The sequence below is a fragment of the Crassostrea angulata genome, chromosome 10 (genome assembly GCF_025612915.1).
Source record: "Crassostrea angulata isolate pt1a10 chromosome 10, ASM2561291v2, whole genome shotgun sequence".
In the NCBI taxonomy this organism is placed as follows: domain Eukaryota; kingdom Metazoa; phylum Mollusca; class Bivalvia; order Ostreida; family Ostreidae; genus Magallana; species Magallana angulata.
In genome coordinates this window covers 55,831,552-55,859,521 of record NC_069120.1, presented here as the reverse complement: position 1 = coordinate 55,859,521, position 27,970 = coordinate 55,831,552, and the positions used below count along the sequence as shown (strand labels likewise).

The following is a 27,970-nucleotide window of genomic DNA, read 5'->3' as shown; positions in this document are numbered from 1 at the left end:
TAGCATTCTGTATAGCTGGACAAATGTATTGCTTATGAAGTAGAAAACGTAAACACGGATGTAAATTGGTTCTCTAATTATGATTCTGTGGAAAGATAATTTGATTGGACATTGACACATCTTGTTACAATTGCTTGTATGAGGCGTATCATCGCCCATACTCCGATCTACTTCTCCATGAAATTAGTTTTATTATTCAGGTGTTGTATGATAGTGAGCTGTGTGATCATTTAAGACTGGTCAGCGGCTCAATACAACTGGAGTGACAGAGGGATCGATAGACACCATTCAGGAGTTCATCAAACAAGTTGTTGCCAAACAATATCCTTTCCATTCAAAACTGACCAGTCCTTCCCCAACAATCACCGATTAATCAAAGGGTTTTCAATCCCCTCCATTCCCCATTAATTGGAGTGGATCATAAACCCTCGGCTAGTGAAGCTGTCAACAGGTCACCAATAGACTTATGGCTCCAATTTTCTTTTAAACAATAAAATGCTTTCTTTGGTAATTCATTCGGGATATGAAGGTAGCGACATTAAAGAAAAAATACACAGCTCGCATTAGCGCGTTATTAAATTTTTTCTGCAATGATTGAATTTATAAAAATGTTAAAATGAATTAAAACATTTTCAAGCCTTTATTTTAATGCTATGCTTTCTTTCAGGTAAATCCAAAGATGAAATGATTTCTTATACAGTGGACATTTGAAAATTTACAACAACAAAAACGAGACAGAAATAAAATGAATTGTTGTGCAAAGCAATGAAGTTCAGTATTCATAAACAGTGTTCTCCCTCGTAGTTTAACACACGCATACAGAGTAACTATCTTTCCAAGTTGCATTCTGTCAAATCTTAATCTCCGTCAAAGAGAACACATTAACAGAGAGATGTGCCAGTGTATATGCCAATTTTGTACATCTTGAAGTGAACTAAAATTATAGCACTGTAAAATTAGTTTTTTACACATAGGGAAAAATTACACTAGTTACAGGGTAATTAAGCTTAAAACCTAAAGAAAATACGTAATCTTGCACATATAGTTAAAAACTCAAAACTTTCGTGTGGTAAATCATGCATTCGCGTATTAAATACCAGTGCATATTGCTTGACCATAAAATATGTGCATATATACAGTAAACCACCAGCGTAAATGCCCACTTTTAGTATCTTTATCTTTCTGTGGTTGAAATTTAATTGAATGGGAAAATAAATTGCTAAAGTAAAATATGAAATTAAAATTGGAAAAAACTTAAATAAATTTTGAAACTCTAATGCTGTTTTGGATTTCAAGTTTACAAAATTGATATTGTCTTTATAAAAAAAATAGTCATATAAACATATAATACATTTTGACACTTATACAAATGCTGTTGGGTGATCACAGAGATTTCAGCAGTATGGTCACACTTATCACAACTGTGGGCTGAGAATTCCCTTATAAGGCAGTCTCTGTCACATGACTGACATGTGACCACATCTCATTATGACCGAGGCAGAATCAAGCAGTGATTGGCCAGCGGAGGCTGCCACTTGGAATCTTTTAAGTTCAACAGGAAGGATTTGTAAGTTAGTCCATCAAGATTCTTCCCATTGTGGCCCTTCCTCTCTAGATACATACCTGAAATTAAAGGTAAATATTAAAAAGGTTAGATATGTTTAATTAGGCCAAATAAAATTATTGTTTGTTTCGAATAGCCTCCCGGCTCATTGAAATACCACCCCCCCCCCATGCTGATATAATTTATTAGCAAAAAATAAAGAACTTTTTTATGCACAGAGATTTTTATTTACCAATTTTTTTGAAAAGTGATAAAAGAAAATTTCCCTCCCTCCCTCCCTTCTGGGTCTAGAGACCCCTTGGCGGCAATTTCAAACAAACATTTTGATCACATGCATTACGTTAAATTTTATTTAATTTATTATATTCAATATTGAATAAGATTAGGCAAGACACAGTCTTCTCCATAGACCATAATATCATGATATAATTGTACAAGCAATATTTAGGTGAGAGTTGATTGTCAATGAAAAGTCTGATCAATGTCGGTGATAGAGATTACTTCAGTATTTTACAGTTGTCATAAAACATTGCTGTCAACCTATTTACCACAGGTGTTGATTTTTTGTGCATTTGTTCTTAGGCGCTGGGCCCTGTGATGAGTGGGTGTTCATTGTTACTCGTATAATGGCAGTTCACTCAAAAATTATGTTTAATATCTTAATATGTAAAATGGAAATATTTGATAAGTATGCATGTACTTTCTCCCCTTTTACTCCACCTGTCAAAGCACACCCTAGTACATATGTAGACCTACCAGTCCAACGTTCAGGCCAATTCAATAAATGTTGGTTTGTTTTTGGTATTCTGGTAACTTTGCTGCTAATTGGCTGTGCCTGCAGTGGCAATGGGGGGATTAGAGTTTGACTCACCCAGATTCTCCCGGGGAGGCAGTGATATGCTTCTCTTCCAGTCCGGTTCTTCTATGAACAGCAGTTCTCTCACAGCTTTAGAAATTGTCTACAAAACAAAACACTGAAGCTTTGACCATTATGATAGACTTAACAAGAGCTGATTAGGCTCATAATCTAAAAAGGTAAAAAAAGAGTTGAACAAGTTAGTATCTCCTTATACGGGATTAGTTTTATTGTTATAACAAGACACTAACTTCATAACTAATATGAGTTGGTTATATCATCATTACAAATTAGTATCTTGTTTTTACAATTTATTTAGTTTACAATTTAAATAGATTTATTCTTATTGCATATCAAAAAAGCAAAATATTTGCCGTGAAGGTTACCTGCATTTAAAAGCAACAAGTCAATAGTTATGAAAGTCTATATTCACGATGTCAAAAAATAAAAACATGTGATGTCATAATGTTTGATATTTGAATAAGAAAAATTTAAAGAGGTGGATTTGGATGACTGACAAGACTTTTGATTATCATGATCCTTATTCAGGCATCATATGAAACATACGCATGTACCTTTCACAGATATAAATTTGTCCATTTCTTTTTGATCCCTGAACCATAAACAAATTTTAAATTCTCTCATTCAATTTTAAGCTTTTCCAAAAAGTAAATGTGTTTGAATTTAAATCCTTTAAAATCTACTCCTCCAACTTTAATGATTCTTGGATGAGCAGCTTCTCCTCGTGTGTGAATTTTGTTTAATGGGTTGAGATGTTCATACCTTGATGTGTTTAAAGTCTGTGATGCCGATATTTGGCAGCTGTGAGGCCTCCAGGGTAATAAGTTTCCTCCCGTCAATGCGATTACTGGTGATGCAAGACTGCAATTTTTAAAAAAAAAGTTCACTGCTTATTGAAATTATTTTTTCCAGTGAATCGTAATGCGCTTATATAGAGTGTCACAGCCAACAGAAAGTGTCTTCTCCAATATCTACGATACTGACAGGTAAATACAGCTGGGTTCTACACATTGAAAATTATGAGTATTTATCCAAAAGTAGCGGCACAAATGCAATAATTTTTTTAAAAATGTTTTGGGATTTCTATCTCAGGTATGAGAATGTCGATTTATAATACATGTAATTTAAATTTGGATTCTGGTATCTTCGTTATAATCAAGTTGTAGTGTATATGATATGTTATGAAGATTGCAAATTATCAAATAAAGAAGTTAAAGTGAAGTAATCATCGTACATCTTGGATTTTTAACGTTTTATTCTAAAGTCAACAATAAATCCTTAACAAAGTATTTGCCACAATTCTCTTTTAATTATATTTCTATCAGCTAAATCGTAAGCCTTATATTTTGATGCATGTTCAAAAGCTGGTTGCATGACTCGGTCTACGAAAAGTATAAATGGGTGTTGCGTTTCTAACATTGTAGTATCACCGTGTAAAATGTCCCATTGAAAATGACACATTCTCCCCTGTCATTAGGGTTGAATGACTGATCTGAAAACTCTAAATTGACATTCAGTTCATTTAAGAAATCCATTAATTAATTGAGGTAACATCTTCATATTTTTTTTCAGTTTGATCGATTTATTATGAGAAACAATTTCAATGCTTGTTTTTTATCCAAACATCAGTGTTAAAACCTTTTAAAGTTTTCAATGAAACACAGTCATGTAATAGAATAGTTCAATGTATTTAAATTTGGAATTCTCCTCATATTGATTAAACTTGTTATCTAAAATCGCCATACTTTGTAGTTTGGAAATCCTATTTTTTCTATCCATTCCGCCACTTTATCCACGGACCAGTATAAACAGGGTGGGACGCTGTCGTCCTTTAAATCCTCTATTGCACTTTCCATCGTCGACATTACTGTTTACGTTTCTAAGGATAACACGAGTTACTGTTCTTGGGGCACCTGCTTCCTTTTTGAGCTCTCGATCCCGATGCCATTCGCGAAAAAAAATTCGATAATGTCAACGAAGAAAACATCTTGATTGTTACGATTAAAAAGGTACTGAACACTTCTATATGGCGTTTTCTGTCGGAATGAATTATAAAATTTACCTCATTTTTTAGTACAATTTTTTATTTTCTTTATTTTACTAAACGTGTCTTCTAGCATGACGAATTAGGTTCATTAATATTAAAGCTACAGATATCTGTAATAATTCATTTCTTAATAATGAATTATTGAAATATATTTGAAAGTCAGATATTGTGCTATTTGAAATTTTAACCCGGTGGTTATATTTTTGATAGACTTCCGTTGACATTGATATTTCAGTGTGTCCCATACCCCCATAAAATGTTGATCAGCCTTCCTCTAATTGTCTTATGTGAAAGACGGATCCACGTCTGGCATTTGTGTAAATAAGTCAATTTGAACAACACGTTGTTCTTTTTTAATATTATTCGCTATGATTTCAATACATAGAATAACAATTTATGATGAATTTGTTTGGTTAAATTTCTCAATGTTATCCCCCACCCCCGGTCATAGAAAACAGAAACCGACTTTGTGTGGTTCTCTTTACCTCAGGTTAATTTATTTCAGTCTAACGATATGTCGAATGTTTGCCCCAATTTTTGCCATTTCCCTGAAGAAAAAATTAGCGTGTCAATATTAGGGACATGCAAACTCATTCACGTCTATATATACAATGCCCACTGTGTATTTATCGAAATGAACGATAAAGGCCGGCAAGAGAAATCCATATCTGCAGGTATCGTTTTATATCTATGATTTCAAAAACTGGACAAATTTTTAAAAATCTCTATTTCCCCTTCGAGGTATTTGACATTCTGATCATTTCGAAATTGTAGCTATTGGGTTTTGATGAGAATCATAAGTTACTACATATTGTAAGGAGTTCGTCTTTGTCGACGAAAGAAGACAAAAAATTAAAATTAATTCTAAATATATACTTATCAGAATGAAGTACGAATCGTGTTTCAAAATCTTGACACTCACTGACATTTTCTGTTAAATATCGATTTGTTCTAATGTGTGAGCCGCCATATACACTTCATATTCTCCGATGCTCGACGGAGTCTAGGTCCGAAATTCGAGATAGATCTGGTCAATAAACGGTTGTTCAATTTATGCTAAAACAAATAAACTCTTCGACTGTTATATAACTATACTGGTGCATGTAAAACGCAGACACCGGTATACAGCAATAGAAATAAATGTGACATCTCTCGGAGTATACCCCTTTAATAATCCCCACGACTAACTATACTTTAATAATCCCCACGACTAACTATACTTTAATAATCCCCACGACTAACTATACTAGAGAGTTCTATGTTACACTGTGCTATTTTGAATTAGCGAGGAAATCCATCAGTAACCAATGTTTTATACAGATTCTAAGTTACGGTTATTGTACAATCTATACTCGGCACGAGGAATTAATCATATCTTGACATACGGATGAATTAATTATTTTGTTAATTAAAATTCTCATTTGACATTTCCACATTCGAATAAGAAACGTCAAAAAACAGTAATGAGAAGTAATGAAATATATATGTTTGGCACAATAATGGATTGGTAAATTACCGACATGATGACTCTGTCTTTTTGAATAACTGTAAAAAATATCCGGGTCTGAAGAAGCAAACACCAGACAGGATGCGCTGCTTCTGAAAAATAATTCATATCAATTATCGTCAAATTAAGTCTGTCTAGATTGTAAAATTAATAATTTACATACTAGATATACTAGTATCTTCGTATATGAACCTCATGAAAGTGTCAAGATTTTATTGTAACACCGACCCCTTTTATACCAAAAAATTAAGGTTTACATATTTTTGTTATTTCTGTTACATAACAAGACTTCAACTCCCATCATTGCATCATTTACTCCGTTTCAATAAAAGTGCACATGTACTTAAGGCCCCATTTCCATCCTGTAGTTGAGAATTCTTAGAAAAAGTCATTGAATTGATGACTTCAGTTTTTACGAATGGTATTTTATGAGTGCTTTCCTCTGGCTCTGAATGTAAAGTTTAATTGTAGTCTACTTGTGAATGCTAGAATACGGTTGACTATAGATTTGCTTAGCAAAATTTAAATTTGCTACTTACCCTCTTAATATGTAAATCCGATAGAGAAAATTGTCAAGGAAAACCCCCAAAAATCCAACTTGTTTTAAATTAGATGTTTTTCACTTTGTGTTAAAATGCCCACTTTACAATTCACTAAGATCAAGATACATTAAGAATTATTATGTTAAAAAACCATCTGTGTTCAAACTTGTTCAGTTATTTAGTTCAAACAATACCAAAGAGTTATGTAACCTTGGTAAATATCTTCACTATGCAACTATGTTCAGAAATTCATTGCTCTAGTTAAAATTATACAATTTTTTTTTATTACAATTGGTAAATCATAATTTCAGTATTATATATATATCTATTGTATCTCACAATATCATATATGATGTAAACATATATGAAAGCTGTATGTTGTTCTCCATAGCGAGAGTGCACGCTCTGCAGACACTCTGAAGCCTACTGGCTTCGCATCTTGCGTGCCTCGCATATGTTTATACATGTAATTATGTTTAATGCTGATGAGCTTATTGCTCAAAGTTGAAATAAATAAATAATAATAAAATAATAATTGTTACCGGTGTCCCCGTAGTATTTAATTACTTCTTACATCATGTATTTCTTCAACAATCTTTCCTTTAAAAAAAGAACTTTCACTCTTTTATTTTGTTGAGAGTGACAGTCCTTCACCCACCCTAAGATCTTTAAATTGCATCGAAAAATTATCAATATTGATGTTTGATATTAACGTTGACGTTTGTTGGTCAGTGAAGTCGAAATATAATCAGACTACTGACCCTCAGATCCCAATTGGAATACTACAGGGACGGGGTTTTTTTTGTATTGCACAAAAATATTTGAATATGGTTTCCCACTTAAAATTGCGATAATTTTAGTGTAAATACTATTTTAATTTCAACAGATAATATAATACAGTGCATGAATGCGCAGCATGCAGGTTGAATTGAATTAAATGTACAATAGAATTGTATGCTATCTTTTTAACCTTGTTTCATATGATACACACTAGAAAAGTATATATCTTTTACAAATAAGAAATAAGGCACGTAGCGTCGCCCTGCACCCCCCCCCCCACCCACACACACACACACACCCCTTTTCTCGCAGCAAATATATATATTACGAAGGAGTTGCCTCCCCCACTCTTTTGGGAGAACGTATAAAGTGAAAGCAAAAATTAAGGAAATAACCATGAATTTGTAGTAATAGTTGAAGGTAAACACATATTCCTGCCCCCCCCCCCCCCCCCCAAAAAAAAAGAGGATATTCATGATGTTCAAAATTACTTTTAAAAAGTTTTGGCTTGTCAAGATTTTTTAGGATGAATCTAGCCCCCACTTTTAAAAACGATGCTACTTGCCTGCAAATTACCAGTTTGTATTTGTTTCATAATCTTTACCTAAAGGTGTGGGGGATCAATAAAAAGATTCACGGCGCATACATCTTGTTTTTACTATAGTAATTATTTCATAACTGTAGATTTGTATTTCCTTCCTGAGCTCGACTTTTCCGGTATCTTGTTCAAACTGAGAAAGCTTCAGCTATTCCGTTAAAAACAGAAAGAATCAACAAGAAATTTTATTTTTACATTGTAGGTGTACTACTTACTACACTATAGAGAGTAAAGATGCTGGAAACGCCCACGGCCATGGAGAATGTGATTCATTCCCGGACACCTCTGATAGGGACAGGAGACCCGCCAAAACCTGGTCAGACACAGTCACACGCACAACTCTCTCTCTCTCTCTCTCTCTCTCTCTCTCTCTCTCTCTCTCTCTCTCTCTCTCTCTCTCTTTTGAAGGATAAATTAAGTTGCGATGGAAAGGGGTGTTACAACGCATTTTGAAAAAATACGCACTTTGAAAAAAATCATTTTTTTTTCAAAGTGCATTGATATCGTCGATATAACACACTTTGAAAAAAATGTTCAGGGTTTGGTGAAAATAATTGATACTTTATATACAATTAATGATTGTTTTAACCTAGTTTAGTTTAATGAGATATATTTAAAATAGAACACACTGCATTCCCAGCTAACTTGATAAACATTTTCTTGATTAGAATTTTTCTGTTTCCATGTAAGCTTACGTAGTTTGACAATTTACACATAAACAATTTTGTGACATAAACTGCATCGCTTATAAAGCAACTGCCTTTTCCTTTTTGTGTATGCAACAAAGTTAATTCTTATCTGGTACATTGGGCTATGCCAGAAACGAAAATGATTTATATAGATTGATAATGGAGATCATTGTATATCATATTTCAACTTGCTTCAATTGCATGTGCTTCTAAATAAACGTGATGTGAAAAAAGGATACGTTAGTTTTATTATCAATAACAATGTGACTTTTTAGAACACCAGTGTTTAAATAATTAAATGTTTGTCAATGTAATTTTTTTGTAACGAAGTGGATTATTTGGTTATGATTTGAAAAGAGTGTTTATAATGAAACACTGAGAGATTCGTTAACATATGTATATCATATGGAGAAATCATTGTTTGGCCAGCTCGTTTTTTTTCAGTATCAGTGTCCTTAATTTACAACAAAGCGTGTTTCTTTTTCCGGTCTTATACGTTTTCTCCAAGTTGCTAAATATGATATGAAAGATTAGGGTAGAGGGACCTTCTTCATGTAATCAATAAAATGATGTACTGGTGAGTGGTGATGGTAATTGACTTGTGTCACCCCCACTCCCGTTCTCAAAGACGTCAAATTATATCCACTAGTGTTAAATCATCATAATGTCAACAAATTATAAGTCCAAATCCAGAATTTTTGATTTATATATAATTATTAATTGCGTTAAGTGTCTCGATGATATAGAATGTTGTTTACCTTCGTAACGCACTTTGAAAAAAAAATCATAGTGCGTTAACTTGGTCCAAAACATAAGGCACTTTGAAAAAACACTTTCAAGGTGCGTAATTTTTTCAAATTGCATTGCTACAGAGGGGTTTGATTAATCAAGGAGGTAATATATTGCGCTCCAAACTGTGTGGACATTGTATTGTTAATTAGTCAACAGCTTTTCAGCTCATAGACGTATCCAAGACATACATAAACATTTTAATATACATAAAAACAGGATACTTGAAAAAAGCAAGTTACACATGCATGGAATTTCTGGTGACAAAAACATTCTTTATATAGTAACCTAAATTGCAAAACTCTTTTAAATAAAAATCATTAGGGATGGCAGTTTGAGTCGTCATATTCCGTCCATCTAAATGACCGATAATATTATACCATCCGTTATTTAGATGGACAGAATATGACAGCATCAGATTGATTCCGACGGCATGAAGGGAACATCAATTTATATATGGCAAGAACCATATTTTATCGAATATTACCATAGAAACCACTAAAAAATAATATTTTCTTTAATTCTAGGTAAACTCCATTGGGATACTTTTTAATTTCACATCCCTATCAATATCTTTGCAATACATGTGATTATATTATACATAAAATTTGAAAACCGTTGCTACAGTTTCAAAGCTAAGTAGAATTGAAAATTAAAAGATTTTTGACAGGTTTGCATTCTTAATGTTAACAGTTATTAGCCACTTTTTGTTGCTTTTTGCACAAAAACCCCAGCTTTTTTCATATGTTACATATAATTGATTTTAAAAACTTGTTACCACTTAACTTGTTATATAAAGTTTCTAGGAAAAGACGTGATACTTTTAATTATGTGAACACAAACTACTTGTATATAGTCTTGGGGTGGGGCATTTGTGAACAGCACATGGTTTTTCCTTTCAATACATATATATATATATAAGCAATGGTTGATGATAATAAGCATATATAGGTCCCATACACAACGGCGCAGTCTCAGGGCTTCAGCAGTTTATTGATCAATCTATTACAAAGGTATATAGTTATCTTATCATTTATAATATCAGTAATTTTACGATTAAGAAAAACTATTATAATCAAAGTACTGAAGTACTGACGGGAGTTGATTTTATCGATTATCATTTATTTTAAAATCAACATATCTTGCGTGGCAATTAGTTTCTTGTCTGTATTTAAATTACGCACTTTTTTTATAATATGAATTTTAATTAGACTTTTCAGACAAGAATTTAGAGAAACCCCATATGAATCATGTTGTGTAATATTTAAAGATAGATTTCGAACTATGTATAAGTAATCGAAACAATTCTAAAAATTGTATGGATCCAAGCACTATTGATATTGAACTCCAGTCTCGTTTATCTGTTTGTCGGAGATTTACGGAGACAGCCGAGTTTTTGGTTGAACGGGACTATATTAAACTCTGGCGTAGAAATACATGAGACTACATAAATATCTAAACTGTTCGTATTATATAAAATTTTACTATTTTCAAAGTGTTTATAGATAAGTTTCATTGAAAAACAATGCTTCAGCATACATTACATCGAATTTTTGTATTATATTCAAGAACTAAGACTTGTCAGCGGTGATGATTTGTGCTTAGGTCCAAACACTGTTTCACTTTCGGTTTGCCAGAGTGACTGCATAGGAGAGTTGATTAAAATCAACTCCCAAAAACGGGTCGTATTGTTGAATGTCTGTAACTCCGTACATATTTGTCGATTTAAAACACATTTAAAAAATGAAAGTCTATGGTATCAATAGTAAAAATCTGAACACCGATTATAAAAGATCATATTCCGCAACGATCCACGCCATCAAATATCAACTGTCGTTATAGCTTACCTGAGCCGAGGGCTGAGAGGACTGTCTGGTGTTTGCAGAGGCAGTTCCAGGATATGAAGTTAGAGGGGGCGCCAATTTTAGGAAGGGGGTTTGGGTGCCGCCTTGAGGCCCACAGTAGGTCAAGGATAATTCCCTGGTTGGGGCATAGGGGACAAAGCCCCCTGAAGCTCATGAATTATAGAGATTTTGTAGGGTTAAATGAAGTCTTCAATTTAGACTTTTGTGATATTTCTTTCCTTGAATATACTTAAGAGTAAAAAAAAATTGTTTACAATTTTTTAAAGTTTGGAGATTTAAAACCTGCAGTAATCCCATCAAAAACATCTGCTTTGCAGAAATGTAAAGAAACATTTTCTTTTATTTTTATGGGGGTACATAGAGATTTTGTAGGGTAAAAATGAAGTCTTCAAAATTAGACTTAAGTGATATTTCTTTTCGTGAGTATACTTAAAAGTAAAACAATTGTTTACAGTTTTAAAGGTTTGGAGATTTAAAACCTGCAGTAATCCCAGGTTTTAAAAAAGATAACAATGCCAGCTTGTATCATAATAAACATGGAGTCGTCGTTAAAAACAAGCATGTATAACCAATGGGTGACTGGTCACATTTGAACCCAAGGAGAGTGTAACTAAAATGAACTATGTACGTTACACCATTGTACGGGTTTTCTTCGTTGAAATTAGTTTAATAATGAGGTGATAATATCGGTCGGGGCGTGATCAAATCCAATAAAGCCCGAAGGGCTTTATGATAGATTTGATCACGCCCCGACCGAAATTATCACCTCATAATATTCAAAGAATGATTCCTTATTACTTATATAATTTTAAGCCATCGTACTATTAATTATTTAAATATAAATAAGCAAACCCCGCCGGCGCCTCAATTTGGCGTAATTTGTATTATGGGTTATATAGTACAAAATCGATACGTAGTGTTATCACAGGCAAAGACACTGGAAAATGTAAATATAACTAAATATGTACCACGCTTTAAAGGGACTTGGACACGATTTGACTTAAAATTTCAAATTTTATTTTTCCATTTTGAATGTTTATACAGATATATATAGAAGTTAACAATGCTTTGTCAAACTTTGAAAGTCAAATATCAAGTTATGAGCAAGATACAGAGTTCATAATTCTTTGTTTTGTAAACAAAACTAGAATATTGTTATTTTTACATATGTTGCATTGATGCAAGTTTCAATCAAATGTATCTTTCTTTTGTTGATAATAGTATTTCGGAAGATATTGAATTAGTTTAAATTGTTTTTACATGCCATTTTTGTCTAAGAAATGGTAATTCTCTACATTACATTTTGTGTAAAGAACTATAAGACTCGAACTTTGTTTACAAAACAATCAATTCTAACTTCTATCTCACTTGTAACTTGACATTTACATTCAATATTTTGGTCCATCATTTAAAATGCACCAGAAAACAATTTTATACATAAAAAATAAAAATAAAATTTTTGATTTCTAATTGAGTCCAAGTCCCTTTAAACCAATTTCAATCAAACTTGGTATAAAGTTTTAAGCATCTGAAGAGGTGTATGGCTGAAAAGGGAAGGGTTTATTTTCTTTAAACTGTTTCCCAAGGGTCACGCCATGAGCAGGAGGGTTCTATAGTTTTAAAGTTATAGCGAGGAAAATGTTGTAGAGAATCTTTTAAACACCTTTTGAGACGTTTTTAATACCAAATCTCATGAAAATGATGAACCATATGCATTAGTTCAAAAATACGTAAAAGGGATCGACAGACATTCACAAATAACAAACCAATATTTTCCTAGAAACCCTTTCTTATACGCTTCAAATCTATGGAGGGTAATCGTGTTCAAAAATCCAGACATGTAAACTTGTAAATCCGAATATTCAATCGTGTTGATGTGTGAGCCTGGGCATGAATATGTGTAATTCTGATCGTGTAACCTATAAAACTCGGGCATAAACACGTGTAAGATTTGACTCAGTTCCTTCGCATGATGCACATTTTGCAACTTTATTGTTTACATTAGTTAATTAAACCTTCAACTTTGCACACTTTCAATCCGTAGTTTCTGCGTTTGTAACTTCGGGCTCGGCAATAGCACATCTGACATGATACAAATTGACAAATGTAAAGTCTACAAGTTTGTCGAATTTTGACATGACCTTATATGGAAACAGTGACGTCACTGATAGAAAAAGGCTAGCTGCAGGTAAAGGCATGCAGTAATCGCCGGAATAGGGACGGAATAAATAAAAAAAAATATTAGGTAAGCCTATAATCATATTATCTCTGGATAACAACATTTCATAGAGTATTATTTTCGGAAAATTAAATTATGAGATTGGTGTACATTTTATCAAGAGAATGTATAAAAGATGCGAGTAAAGAATTCGATCGGCTTCAGATATCCTCTTAGAACTGAAAAAAATTACATTTAATGACTTTGTTTGAATACACATGAATAAAGATATATACGCATTTTTATTCATAGGCGTCTGAACCGGGAGGGTGGGGGGGGGGGCTAGGGGGGGACTTAGCCCCCCCCCCCCCCACCCACTTTTTGCCAAGCTAGACCTAACCATTAGGAACATAGCAACAGGGAGGATTCACCCCCCCCCCCCCCACTTTTTCCTCGCAACAATCAAAATTGTTCCTTAAAAGACCTTAAAGAGAATGAAATATTAATAGTGATATTGAAAATTAGAGTCATAGTAGGTATATACCACTAGCACCCCCCCCCCCCCCCACCTCCACCACCACCACGGATTAGGAATTTCATGATTGGGGGGGGATTGGGCAGGTAAGATTGGAGTTATTGGTATACCCTCCCCCATGGATTTGAATTTTCATGATTATGGGAATTCTTGTCAATATTGTTCATGATTAGTTTAGCCCCCCTCCCCCCCCCCTTTCAATTTGCTTCTGACGCCACTGTTATTAGAGTACATGCAACAAATTGTTAAAGTATAGGCCTCGGCTGAATTAAGAAAATAATTCCAAATGCATCCTTATTGCTACCACAAAGTTGTGACAAGACCCCCCCCCCCCCGACCCCCCCACCGCGAAAAATTACACGGGGTCCGTCAGCTGAGTTGCAAAGTTATCGATAAGAAAAACAAACTATTTAAAGACATTGGTTTTGAGATTGTGATTACCCGGTAATATGAGACATAAGAAGCGACACACTCTTTAAAAAAAATGAATAAAAATTCCAAAGATAAGGTTAACTGTCGTGAAATTACAATGTGTATAAATTATTTTAAGAAATGTTTCTTTGCATTGTCGGCAATATATAGGAAAAAAAGCCTATCATGCAGGTAAAATTTGACATTTTTTTAAAATTATTTTAAGCAATTATTACGGGATTGAGTATGACGTCCTGAATGTCGGTTCAATACAGACTCAATTTTCTGGAGAGCTAGTATAATACAGCTTTACAGCCACTTGTGAACTAGCTGCAGGTCTGTAGCTCCCTGTCTAAAAATACAGATGGACGATATTTGAGCTACAGTGCGTCCAATAGTAAAACTTCAATTTACGGTGCACAAAAAATATGCGCTAGTTTTTTTTAATTATTATTGAAGATTGTGTTATTATTTATCTTTCACTTACACAACAACAAAAAGTATAAATACATGTAAAGTAACATAAATTTTTCCGCGAAAAATTACCAAATCCTTGCAGGTCGTTTATTCTAACTACATGTAATTCAGAAAAATAACCAGAGTAAAAATGGGGTACTCTATATGCAATGTTTTCCCCCAAAAATGACTAAGTTCAACAGCTGATATTTTTATAAATTATCAGAAATCAAAATCCTAGCAATTTGCATACTTCTGATATATATGTATAAATGATCTGCAAAATCTTGAAAACTGTTCGAGGAGTTATCGGTACAATAAGGGTACCTTTTTGACAGCCACTCGCCCGTCTGCAATTTTTACTATTTCAATAATCGGAAACCCGGTTAAAAATTCACTCTCAAAATTCTTAGAATTCAGAAGCAATGGAGTTACATGGGACCTCACGGCGGTCTTTGAACCCCATGCCGCTCAAAATATATTTACCCCCTTAGGGAATTTCTTGATCCGTCTCATTTCTAGAAAAGAGTACGCATTTACTTATATTCCAGTTTAAATTACATGTCAATTTTTTTTTAGAGATATAAGATATTAGGCATTGCCTTTTATAATACCATGAGAATTATATTACGGAAATTAGCGCATTCGTCACATCGGCAACGATTTTTGTTCTACATGAACCTCTTCCTGTTTGGTCCAGTTTCAATCATACCTCAATTTTTTTTTCTTTTCTAAAAATAATACCCGTGTTTTCGATAGAAAAGGTGTCGTTCATTAAAAGCTTATTGCAACAGTTTAGCTGAATATTATGTTTATTTTTCTTTCATTCCGGTCCGGCGGTTACGGCATGCCTTTTCCCGCAGCAAGGCAGTTGCCATATAAGGTCATGTCAAAATTCGACAAACTTGTTAGACTTTACATTTGTCAATTTGTATCATGTCAGATGTGCTATTGCCGAGCCCGAAGTTACAAACGCAGAAACTACGGATTGAAAGTGTGCAAAGTTGAAGGTTTAATTAACTAATGTAAACAATAAAGTTGCAAAATGTGCATCATGCGAAGGAACTGAGTCAAATCTTACACGTGTTTATGCCCGAGTTTTATACGTTACACGATCAGAATTACACATATTCATGCTCAGGCTCACACATCAACACGATTGCATATTCGGATTTACAAGTTTACATGTCTGGATTTTTGAACACGATTACCCTCCATACAAATCCAGCCACTTAGAATTGTGTTTTTTTAAGTGCGATATCAAAAGTGGCTTAAATGAGAATTTATAAACAATTTATAGAGGAAAAAGATGGAATAACCGCATGAATCTGGGAACTCTTGCTCTGGTGAGCAAAGTGGTGTCTTGTCTGATTTTTTAATGAACTGATCTAACGATGACAATGATCAGTGAGCCGTGAACATGTGTGGTACGTAGTCTAGTCAAACCCTCCGGTCTTCTTCACAGAGTTCATACTTCAGTCAACTGGGTAACAATCTATTTTCCTTATACCACATTTACATTAGAGAAAGTCGGCCAATTTAATACAAACATAATTAGATCAAGCTGGAAATCTTGACCTATTAAAAAACTACGATGTTATTCTTCAACAATAAAGGAACCTCCGTGTGTAAATATTAGCCATTTAACTGTTTATACAGGACTTTAAGGTACACTGTCGCAGCTTGTTTATAGCTATAGTGGTTGGCACTATGATCATAACACTCCGACTTTATATTTAATACATGATTTGCATGTACATCATTAATTATTTTGAATCGTCAAAAGTTTCCAAGTGACGTCATTTACAATAATTTTTTGGTCGATTTGCGGGTATCAAGTTAACAAATCTTTGCTTGTTTGAAATACATCACATGATTTGCACAGTAGCGGTGCTATGTCAAGTTGTATCTCAGACCGACGTAGTACTGGTAATTTGAGCCCACTGTCATTAACACAACAGGGAGGAAGATTTGTAGAACTTGATTACAATTCACACAAAGGATGGGTACTACCTTATTTTTTGTGATAAAAAAAAAGATGCATTTCTTGTTTTCAGTTTATGTTTTTCCTCATGCGACGCAGGGATTGTAGCTTAATGTTTCTATTTCATTCTGATCTAGTTTACTTAAAAGACCAGCTAGTGACGTCAAATGGGGCAAAAGATTCTATTATGCAATATGGTGTTATTACATTTTATCGTTATATTGATATTATTAATCATTTATTTACCAAGTTAAATTAATGCGTATTATAGTCCCTTTCCTACTTACTTGTAGAAATTCAGTTTGATTACAATTTGTTGAACTTACTTTCGCAAATAAATATGCTCAGTCTTGTTGATTTGTTATGTTGTTCCCAGCTAGCGCGTGGTCAGTTACTGATTTTGATAGAAATAAAAATTAGCAGAATTTACCGTGGAGTGACAGGGTCATTTCAACTGGCAATGTAAATTACTCAAGTTTTCCATAGGGGACAAGCAAATTTGATGAATGGGGCACACAAGCAATGGTAATTGTTGTATCAACTGCAGCCCTCTTTTTGTGGAAGGAAATGAGATCAGTCATAGTTACCGGATGAAGGTTGTGTTTCTGTAGGCATATGTATATTTTACATATATACATATTTCAATTTTTTTCGGTTACGCTCCATAGAGTAAGTTCACAGATGGTCCACTCGGCACGTAGGAAGAAATGCGTGTTTATACGGATTGATATTATTTTTAAAGAAAAAAAATATATACGAAGAGCAACGCAGTTTAGAAGATGGCTGCACCTTATTTGTGGGTATCCTGTTACTTATAAACAAGACGGGTCAACTAGGAAGTTAATATTCAGGGGCATGCGTTCATAGCCCCGCTTTCTCCCCTCTGTGTAGTACACTGGCTCTTACCTGTAAAACGTGCACAGGTGTAAACATTTGGACCCACGCCACTGTCGGATATCTGCCGAGGGACAACTTTGAGTGGTAGGCATAACTTGGTTAAGAATATATATTTTGTATGTTGTTATTCATCTAGCAGATTAAGATTAAATTTTTTTTTAACATTTGAATCAACGATTTTCTTAAAATTTATTGTTGGCGACTCAGTAGTTCTAAAAGTACTGAAGGTCTTTTTTTGTGCTGATTCATTTTTACTGACACCGTTAAATTCAAACTGATCGATCGAGGGGTATATTTTGTATGTATTTCTTTTTTTTTAATTTTTATTTTCAAGGAGGGAATATAACTTCGGAATATGTTAATTATTATATATTAAGTTTCCTTTCTACGAGGTGTACTTTTATTGCTGTATCTATGCCGTAACATCCGACTGTTTTACGTTTGTTGATCATATCAACGCAGAAATCAAAATGACGTCTTGCTTTTCCCTTTTCTAATTTACATAAAAAGATGGTTTTTGTTTATACTGTAGTCCAAAGAAAATATTTCCTAGTAATGACACCAGATGTTTTTGTTTTTTTATTGTTGCGTGTTTTGAAAAGGTAAACATGATATACGTAAAGTTTATTTTCATATTTTCAAATGACGGAAAGAAATCCTCAGTTTTTTTTTCATTGTTTTGAATTTCTAGATAAGACATTTTCCATCAAAACAAACGGTTTCTCGGTGCAGATTTGCGCAATCATTCCATTCTAGGCAAATAAATTAGTCAAGACCTGAAAAAAGAAGGTTATCTTGTCCTAGATTTGACAAACGCAAACATATCCTGTTAGCAAATGTCTTTTGCTAAAAAAAAATCCCCCTAAAATCCGTCCACTTCTGACGTACATGTATTGAGCAATGATTTGCAAACAATCGGCTTTCTTCGACTTTGGTTAGTGATTTATGAACATGTCACCGGAGGGGTTCCGAGTGGATTTGCAATGGTTGAAAGGCGTTTATTTGTTGCAGAAAATTTAGGAAAGTTCTTTGTACACCATGTGATAGTATATAAGTGGCATCCATGCTGTGTTAGCCCAATGCCTTTTCATGTTTCACACATTAGTGGACATGTAAACACTCTCTTTCCAGTCCATTGATTACGGACTGTGAACTAGCTGGAGTAATAAACTAAAAAGAGTTGAATGTTCGATACATTTGAACGAAAGTTGACTCTTTTAAACAATATTTACCCACAGGCAGTATACAAGGTTTGACTGTGCAATATACTTGAAGGATTTAGGTAAAAAGTGCTTGGACGACTATCGTCTTCTATGACGAAAGACAGACAGACAGACTCTGCTCCGTGGAAGCCTTCTTCCACAGCCAGTTTAGGAGCGACGTTGTGCATGGTCTTGACCCCTGCTTTTGTGAATTAGCATATTCCAGTGAATTTGAAATCCGACACGTGTACAATCAACAGCATGGCGTCAATGCCAGCGGTTTCATAATTATGTGACAATAATGTGATAAATGTTGTAGTATTTTGAAACGCGGATTTTCTTCTCGTTAGTCACATTGTGCATGATAATCAAATCCTGTTTTGAAATTACCACATTTCAACTTCTAGTATTATCTTGTTTCTGTATTGCTTTGGTTTTGGTCTGTTGCCGCCACATTTGATGTCATCTATGGCAACGGCTGTTACTCGGTCTTGCTAACTTGTCAACCTCATTATTTTAGATCACGTATTGATGATGACGACGAAGCCTGACAACTCCCCCAGCATGGGTAACAAGATTGTAAAGGGCCTCAAGGCCAACCTCCTCATCATCCTCATGATCATCGCTGTCATCGTTGGCCTTGGCCTCGGGTTCGGGCTGCGAGGCGTCTGGACACCGTACGAAACTAGAAAAATCTTCTACCTCCGCTTTCCCGGAGATCTGCTGATGAACATGCTCAAGATGTTGATTCTGCCTCTAATTGTGTCCAGCCTCATCACCGCCATGGGAAGTCTCGACACAAACGCTTCCGGTCGAATGGGCCTGCGCACTGTGGTGTATTACATGACGACCACGTTCTCGGCTGTGATACTGGGAATTGTATTGGTGGTGACCATACAGCCGGGGCACAAAGGCTCCAAAAACATCACCAAGGCGGGGAGCCCCAAGGAGGCGGAGCCGCTGGACGCTCTGTTCGACCTGATTAGGTATGGTCGATCGGTTGTGGTGGGTGTTCGTTGTGAATATCTTGTTTAGTTTTTTCAAAATACTTTGTGAAACTTTAAAAAGCTTTTAAACTAAGTTTGAAAAATATTGTTATTGCTATATCCAAGGAATAATCAAAATCGTTCCCGATTACTTATTTAAACAGGATTGCTTATCTGGTTATATCATAATACTGTATCCGTTTCAAATACTCAGCAAAGTTGTTGAAATACAATTGTATGAATTTTTTTTCTTCATTTGTAGAAATTGTTTCCCTGACAATCTGATAGAGAGCGCTTTCAATAAGGTGAGTGTATTCCCGCTGTCACACCCATGCGCGGATTCAGAAATTTTTTCCAGGGGGGGTCCGAAGGATAATTGTGTTTGCCAGGGGGGGTCCGAGGCATATTTTCGCGATAATTTTACTATGTAAATTTAATAAATTTTCATTTTCCAGGGGGGGTCGGGACCCCCCCGACCCCCCCTCTAGATCCGCGCATGACACCTTTCTGGGTCTTCGTACTGTGATTGACAACAAACGGATACATCTGTGTCATTGATTCAAAAATAACATCTGGTTTTCGGAATTCAACTTATTAAAAATGAAAAAGCAATTATAATCGATCAAAAAAAGTGTTGTTAGCTGACAAGATATCAAAGTCAAATGTGAATCTGACGGCCATTTTTTCCTCTTCAGCAAGTGACGTCAGTCGGCAAAAAGAATGTTACACTCAAGAGTCCCACCCCATCCAATATCACTGAAGCTGGTAAGGCCCTAAACTTATACCCCACCCCCACTGTCTTACATACTCCGTTCCTCCTTTCATGAATTATCATCTAAGGCATTCCTTTACATTTTGATTTTTCATCTGTAAACGTCGCAGACGCCAGCACACTATTGTCTCCTGACCCCATCAAATACCTCAGGCCTTCACACTGCCCACATTCCAAACACTCGTTATTTCAATCAACTACAAATCGGAACTGTCAATTGTTTTATTGCATACTTCTATCTATTAAGTTCAATGTGTTTCTTTCTTCAGTCTCTACTTTGGCCATGAACCTTACTGGCAATAGCACGGGAGACAACTCCTCCGATACAGGTAAGTCGAAAGATACTAGATACAAAATCTTATTATTGTAAATCCATTCAAACGTACAACTATATTCCCTTATTGTAGTGTAAGCCAATACCTAGCGGGCACGACACACCTTTACGGGGTTGTAAAGTGTATACATGTAGTTTGTATTTGGTTGTGACGTTATTTACGTCGATTAAAGGTCTGGCTGCGATGAAGATGACTTTCAAATTTCATTGCATTAACAAACCTTTTTCAAAATTGTATTTTCTTGGAGACGTCATTTAAATATCAATTGGTTTTGACTGAAAATTCCCGTTTGTGTAGGACTGATAAATCCAGTTCGGTTGTTGGCAGTTGTCCTTAAAGTTAACACAATTTATAGTCATTACAAACCAGCATCAACTGGGTGTGTGGTCATTTTTCTTTAAACCCTGGATTATATAGTTAAGAGTGTATAACTTGTAAAAGTATTTTCAACACGCGTCAATAGATTTTAAAATTGTGTTACAGGCGTCACAATGTTTGAGGTGGACACGATGAGCGTCACCAAGGCGTCAGGCATGAACATCCTGGGTATCGTGGTCTTCTCGCTATTCCTAGGGGGTGTCCTGTCCAAGATGGGGGAGGATGGCGCCCCCCTCGTCAAGTTCTTTGAGTGCCTTCATGTCGCCACCATGAAGCTGGTCACTCTCGTCATTTGGTACGTATGTCTAAAACAAAATTATCTGTAATACTGTGCTGAAGCTATATGTTTTGAAAAGCGTAGTGGTTTTATCTGAACCGCAAAAATTCTATCGCAAAAATGTGTAATAATTTACCTCACCTGAGTCATTGGTTCAGATAACAATTCAGATGACAAAGAATTGTCTCAGTATCTCGTTTACAACAAGCAAGACGACTGACACTCAAGTTTTGGTTGACCATTACAAACGCACTTCTAAAGCACTGTAAACATTAAAAACGGAAAATAATTTTTGAGCAGAATTGTGACCATGCCCCTCTAAATCGATGGAATACTGAATTTTGTAGAGGATTCGAAATTTGTTGCGCTATTATCAAAATCTTGAAACGGACTTAGTGAGAAAAACAATTAATTTGTTTTATGTACACGACGGACAGACGAGGTGGCAATGTACACAGGTTTGCTTTGATGTAAACAGAAGCCGCATTGAAAGGACTTTAAATCAGTATTTCTCTAGCTTGTCACAGAAACTTTCCTCAAACTAAACAACTTAATCTGTTTGAACAAATGTAAATACTGTGAAGTGTTAAATATTTATTGCCTTGAGAATACTCGTGTGACGGAGGAAATCTTTACTAGAGGTTTACGACGCTGGCAAGATGAATTGTAAATTCTCTTACTGCCTAGCTATTCAGTGGCCCGAGTGTTTGTTATAGTATACCAGAACTAGTACCCGATGCGATCGATTTCAGATTGAACCTTCAATGAAGTAATGACGGTTTCTATAACCTCTCAAGGTGCAATGTTGCTATCTAAACTCATAAATACTGTCCTGCAGATAACGAAATATACGTGTATTTACTACTACTGATTATTTTCTCCTTCGTTCATCCTTAATTGTTGCTACATAAGAAATATAATTGTTGCAATTTTTACAAAGAAAGTTTGAATAAGCCATTGTCATGCTCGCAACCGCTACAAAACAAAGAAAAACAATATAATTATATGTACTTAGTGTGGGACATTTTTACAGCAACTGTGCGATTATTCACTGCATTACTATGGGAAAATACTTTAACAGAGATTGACACGAGCCCCGTTCAATAACTAATGTCATCGTTGGTTTTTTTTTTGTATTTTCTTAATGGTTATTTTCAAAGAATTAGAACTGTTTTAACAGGGCCTTGGACTTTCAGTAGGATGTAAATATATATTTCTTGCGTCAGCACAAGTTAAAAATGACGCTGGTGTACACTGATTGTGTAGTCTAAGCTCAAAAGCCAGACAAATCTTGATGATTTCAAAGAGCCATGGCTGAGTGGCCTTCAATGAAATAAACAGGCTTACGTCACATTGCCGTTTGACACAACTACCCAAAGTCCAAGCTATTGTTAAAAATGGTTCTATCTTTTAACAGACACATAATTTCAACCGATTTATCCAAGCTTTGGATAGGGTGAATAGGCAAGATATGGCAAAACATGAGCCTTTTATCTCTCCAAAGTGATGTTACAATCTGGGATTTATGTGCTGCATGGAGCGTTGTCATGAAAAAGACAAATTCCAGACTGTGGTCTCTTCCTTTCGTAATGTTTCCTAGCTTTCTTCAGCACATAATTTTTGTATATATGTTCGGTGATTGATCGGCCTTTTGGGATAGCAACTTTAACTACAGGACCTTTGTCACGGTGTGACATTCAATCTTTCGGACTATTTTTAATTATTTTTCGGACTCTGTGTTAATTGTTACAAAAACTTTTCATCTATTTCGACAACTGTTTTACAAACGTTATAAATTCCGCGCAGCATTAATCCCACCTGAGGCACAATCAGTAATGGACAGCTAATCTTTTAATTGAATTCTGTTTATGTTTATTGACACTTAAGCTTCTTTCATCTTATTAATCCTTTTATGTACATGCTGCTAAAATGTCCCGAGTTTCTCAATAGCTGTTTGATAATTGATTTACTTACATCTGTACTTATTATGTTAATCCTTCATTGTGTTGTTCCATTGTTCATTATATATTATTCTGAATTGTAAATGATAGTCAGTTGGAATCAGACCTTCGGTGCTGATGCATACCAAACACATGTAAAAGTATATTTCATGTAAAGTTTATATAAAAGTCTGAAAACTAAAACGAGTGTTGGCTTGTTGGAGGTTTTATGAGGCTGGGTCCAACAACAAGAGAATAAGCTCACGGTTGGCCCAGTATTTAGTCCTGTACGGGAGAGAGCGCCCCGTAATACCTTCTCTATTAAACAAAATTGCGCATAAAACTTTATCTGTACTTTGGCATCCTTTTGCTATAAAATGGCGTTTTGCCTTTTAGTCAACAACATCTAGTTATCAACTTTCCTCTCAGGTTCAAAATAATGTATCCATGTTTCATCACCTGTAACAATTTCCAATAAACGTCGACCATTGCAGTTTTTTTTTTATTTTAAGTAGTTTTATTTTTTACACATTTCAACCTGCAATGGTTTTTGTTTTTCTGTTAGTAGATGAGATATCCATCTTGCACTAACCTTTCGGTGGCCAAGTGTTTCTTTAATATTGTAACTACGGTCCCCGATGAAATGTGTACTAAATTTGTTATTTGTTTAATGGTTAATCGACCATCATTAGTAACTGTATTTATTTGAGTTATAATATTACATCCTTTGAAGTCGCAAGAGGTGCTCCAGAACTTTGCTCATCCTTAAGGTCTGTTTGGCCATTTTTGAATTAGTTGACCCACCTATAATCTTGTCTAAATGACATACTCTTAAACATATCACACAGTTCTTTGAAAATTTCTTTCGAGTCCTTACCTAGTCTGATACCTGTGTGCTTTTATGTAGCCTCTAATTTCAGCCTTATTGGATAATGATTTACCAGTCATATTTTCGTACAGTGTCTCGAATAGGGGTTATATATCAGCTTCTTCATCAATTGTATTCGATGGTGAAACGTGGTCAGATAAAAGGCCATAAATAGAATATGATTCAAATCACGCGAAAAGAAATTCAATTGAACCCTGTATTTTATGGAATTTGGTTAGTGTAATTATACATTACTGACATTATGAATTTTGCCGAAGTAAATATTTTCTATATAATATTCCAAAATCATGTACATTACACGGTTTACAGGGAGGTTACAGTTCCTTTGACATACATTTACTGATACCATCACTTTGCTCACATCCATGCTGTGTGTTTAGAACTTAGAACCATTTTATTAAAAGCTTGAACTTTAGGTAGTTGGTGTCAAACTTCAATGTGACGTAGGCCTGTCTATTTCATTGTAGGCTACTCAGCCATTGCTCTTTGAAATTAACACGATTTGTCAGGCTTTTGAGCTAAGACTACTCAATCGGTGACTCGATGTATATTTCACCTGAACATACTGAAGACAGCGTCATTTTTACCTTGTTTTGACGCAAAAAATATATAGTTTTACGTCCTACTGAAAGTCCAAGGCCTTGTTAAAATGGTTCTATTACCCCTCTATGTCTGTAGGTACTCGCTGTGCGTTCACCACACTATTATCCCCTGTCTTGTTGTAGGTACTCGCCGGTTGGGATCGTCTTCCTGATCGCCGCTAAACTGGTGGAGATGGAGGATTTGGACGCCATGTTTGAACAGCTGGCCTACTACATGGTAACGGTGCTGGCCGGCCTCTTCATCCACGCCTTCATCGTCCTCCCGCTAATCTACGTCATCTTCACCAGGAAAAACCCCTTCAGATTCATGGTTGGCATGATCAAGGCCATACTGACGGCCTGGGGAACGGCGTCCAGGTAAGCCCCGTCCTATCTCTTGGAGATGCTAGGCTAAACCCGCCTCTATCTAGTGAAAGTACATGTAAATATAAGCCCCGCCTCTATCTAGTAAAAGTAGATATAAGCCCCGCCTCTATCTAAGGGTAGTAGATTAACACCGCCTCTATTTTGGGGAAATATGTTATGCCTGCATCTTAGTCAATAAAAGAACAGAAGCTTATTTAGTTAAGCCCCGCCTCTTTCTTTGAAAAGGAGGTAAACTGCGTCTCCATTTCGAGGAAGAAGGTCATCCCCGCGTGTATTTCTAGGGAAGTCAATAAAAACAGGGACGTACATGTATATACTAACATATGTTAGTATATACGTCCCTGATAAAAAGAACAGATTTTTTCTTTTTTTCCTTAATTAACCTCTAATTTTGTGATGCTTAAAATTGAGATACTAATTCTGATTATTCATGTGACCATGACAAATAATGGATAAAATGTAGAACAATTCATGGATTAAATGTTTGTTTTCAGCTCTGCTACTCTCCCGCTGACCATGCGCTGTCTGGAGGAGAACAATGGCGTGGACCCCCGTGTGACTATGTTTGTGACCCCCATTGGAGCCACCATTAACATGGACGGCACAGCGCTGTATGAGGCCGTTGCCTCCATCTTTATTGCTCAATATATCGGTCAGACACTCAACGTCGGAGAAGTTATCATTGTCAGGTAGGTGACGTCACTAAGTGAGCACGACGTTTTTAGAGTACGTCATATAATCTCCATACTTTCCTCTCTGATTCTTGTTACAAACAGACGATTCGTGAGTTGACGTTGTTTTTACCCTTCTTTAGTCTCACAGCAACAGCTGCCGCCATTGGCGCCGCCGGCGTCCCACAAGCCGGACTGGTTACCATGACGATTGTGCTGACGGCGGTCGGTCTGCCAATCAATGAAATCACGCTGATTCTGTCCATTGACTGGTTCTTGTAAGTGTTGAACAGTTCTTGTTTCTGTTTTATGAATGTGGTGGTCCCTACTTTGATTTTCCACTTTTAATCAAAATTTCGAAATTATAATTCATTTTCCCCACCATTTACAGAGATCGATTTAGGACAGCAGTAAACGTCCTTGGTGACGCCTATGGCGCGGGAATAGTGGAACATCTCTCGCGGAACGATATAGTCAAAGTTCCGGAAGTTGAGATGGAAGTTTCTAAGGAGCAGAGAAACGGATTCCACAACGCAGAGTCCGGCAAGGAGAAGATGGATACTAGAATGTGAACGCTCAATTTTTACAAACATTTTATATCCTCAAACCGTAGAGACCTAGAGCTGATCAGCGGTTGTCACGTGATCACTACGCCAGTGCTTCATGCACTCAGAGAGAGGCTCAGAATTTATGTCACCAAAGTGGTGATTTTTTGCAATGCAGCATACTTTGTCATTTTTATGGTATTTTTTTTTTTTTGATTTTTGTTAATTTACCCTTTGTTATTTTTTTCACTGTATTCATATGTTGTGATCTTTCTCTGTTTTAGAAATATGTCATTTGTATACGAAGATAAATAAATAAACTTTATATAGTAAGACTTTGTAATTTTAACTATTAGACACAATCCTTAAATAAGCCTTTAACGCACAGACACTTTTCTCATAATAAAGATATATCTCCTACCTAATTTGTATTATTAAGTAAAGGTTTAATTTTTCATGATAAGAAAAACGAATATATCGTCAGGTGCCCGTGTTTTTGTCGAATTTATAAGAAGGACTGTCACAACCTAAGTGAATCTTTTAAGTTAAATAATAATTATCATATCCGTTATTCTCGCCTCAATTTCAAGGAAATCGATTTTGATTCGTAAAATTAACAAAACTAAAATCTACACGTTCCAGTTTTAGCAAGTTTGAAAATATTCTGCTATGAATATACGCATTCCTTTTATCTTTAAACACTTCTGTTAAATGCCTTGATTATACAAAATGAATATCACATTTACTTCAGATAATGTAATAGGCAGTTTCAATATAGTTCATTAATTGGTGTCCTTTTATAACTAAGCTTCAGAAATTAACTTTAGATTACATCGAGACTGATCAAAACTTTGGCAACTTTGAGAGCACGAACCCATGAGATTTCAAATGTTCTTGTTGTTTCGTTGGGGTTCGGGGCATCTCTGGTATATTTCAGGTGTTTTTTATCGATAAGCTATGATATTAATATCCTTTTTATTGAATATGATTTACACCTCTTTTTGACTGTCACTCAGTATTAACTCAGTATTAAATTAAACAAATGGTACTAATTATAGTGAGAAAGACGCCGTCTAACTACCAAACTGTGTTATAATAAACGTGCATTACTTATATATGTCATAGAGTGTAGAGCGGATACGATGCCCCTTATTCTCTTTTGAGACGTGTACAGGCATAGCCTGTCCACTTCTCAAAAGAGAATAGATGCCCCTGTGCTCTGACGAAATGTTTTTGCTAACAATTTTTAAAGAATAAAAATTCTTGTTCTCCCATCATTTTAATACCTATTAAAAATAATGTAGCTAG

General features: G+C 35.2%; 2 protein-coding genes across 4 annotated transcripts; one reads left to right on the top strand and one right to left on the bottom strand.

Moving 5' to 3' along the window:
• Positions 1 to 621: 621 nt before the first annotated feature.
• Positions 622 to 4,344, bottom strand: LOC128166407 (sterile alpha motif domain-containing protein 15-like). Its single transcript, XM_052831557.1, has 4 exons — positions 4,187 to 4,344; positions 3,204 to 3,302; positions 2,436 to 2,523; positions 622 to 1,623 (listed from the first exon to the last, which is right to left on the bottom strand). Exons 1-4 carry the CDS (start codon positions 4,304 to 4,306, stop codon positions 1,487 to 1,489), a joined length of 444 nt encoding a protein of 147 aa, XP_052687517.1. The 5' UTR covers positions 4,307 to 4,344; the 3' UTR covers positions 622 to 1,486.
• Positions 4,345 to 8,122: 3,778 nt separating this feature from the next.
• LOC128167481 (excitatory amino acid transporter 1-like) lies at positions 8,123 to 26,995 on the top strand. 3 transcript variants are annotated; one of them, XM_052833216.1, is made up of 10 exons: positions 8,123 to 8,231; positions 19,422 to 19,887; positions 20,150 to 20,192; positions 20,583 to 20,652; positions 20,929 to 20,988; positions 21,478 to 21,667; positions 25,204 to 25,437; positions 25,941 to 26,135; positions 26,261 to 26,395; positions 26,509 to 26,995. In XM_052833216.1, the coding sequence occupies exons 1-10, from the start codon at positions 8,150 to 8,152 to the stop codon at positions 26,687 to 26,689; spliced, it is 1,656 nt and encodes a 551-aa protein (XP_052689176.1). In that variant the 5' UTR covers positions 8,123 to 8,149; the 3' UTR covers positions 26,690 to 26,995. The 3 variants fall into 3 exon arrangements, with proteins under 3 accessions (XP_052689176.1, XP_052689177.1, XP_052689178.1); XM_052833217.1 differs by lacking the exon at positions 8,123 to 8,231 and adding an exon at positions 17,629 to 17,783; XM_052833218.1 differs by lacking the exon at positions 8,123 to 8,231 and adding an exon at positions 18,830 to 18,981.
• Positions 26,996 to 27,970: the final 975 nt, after the last annotated feature.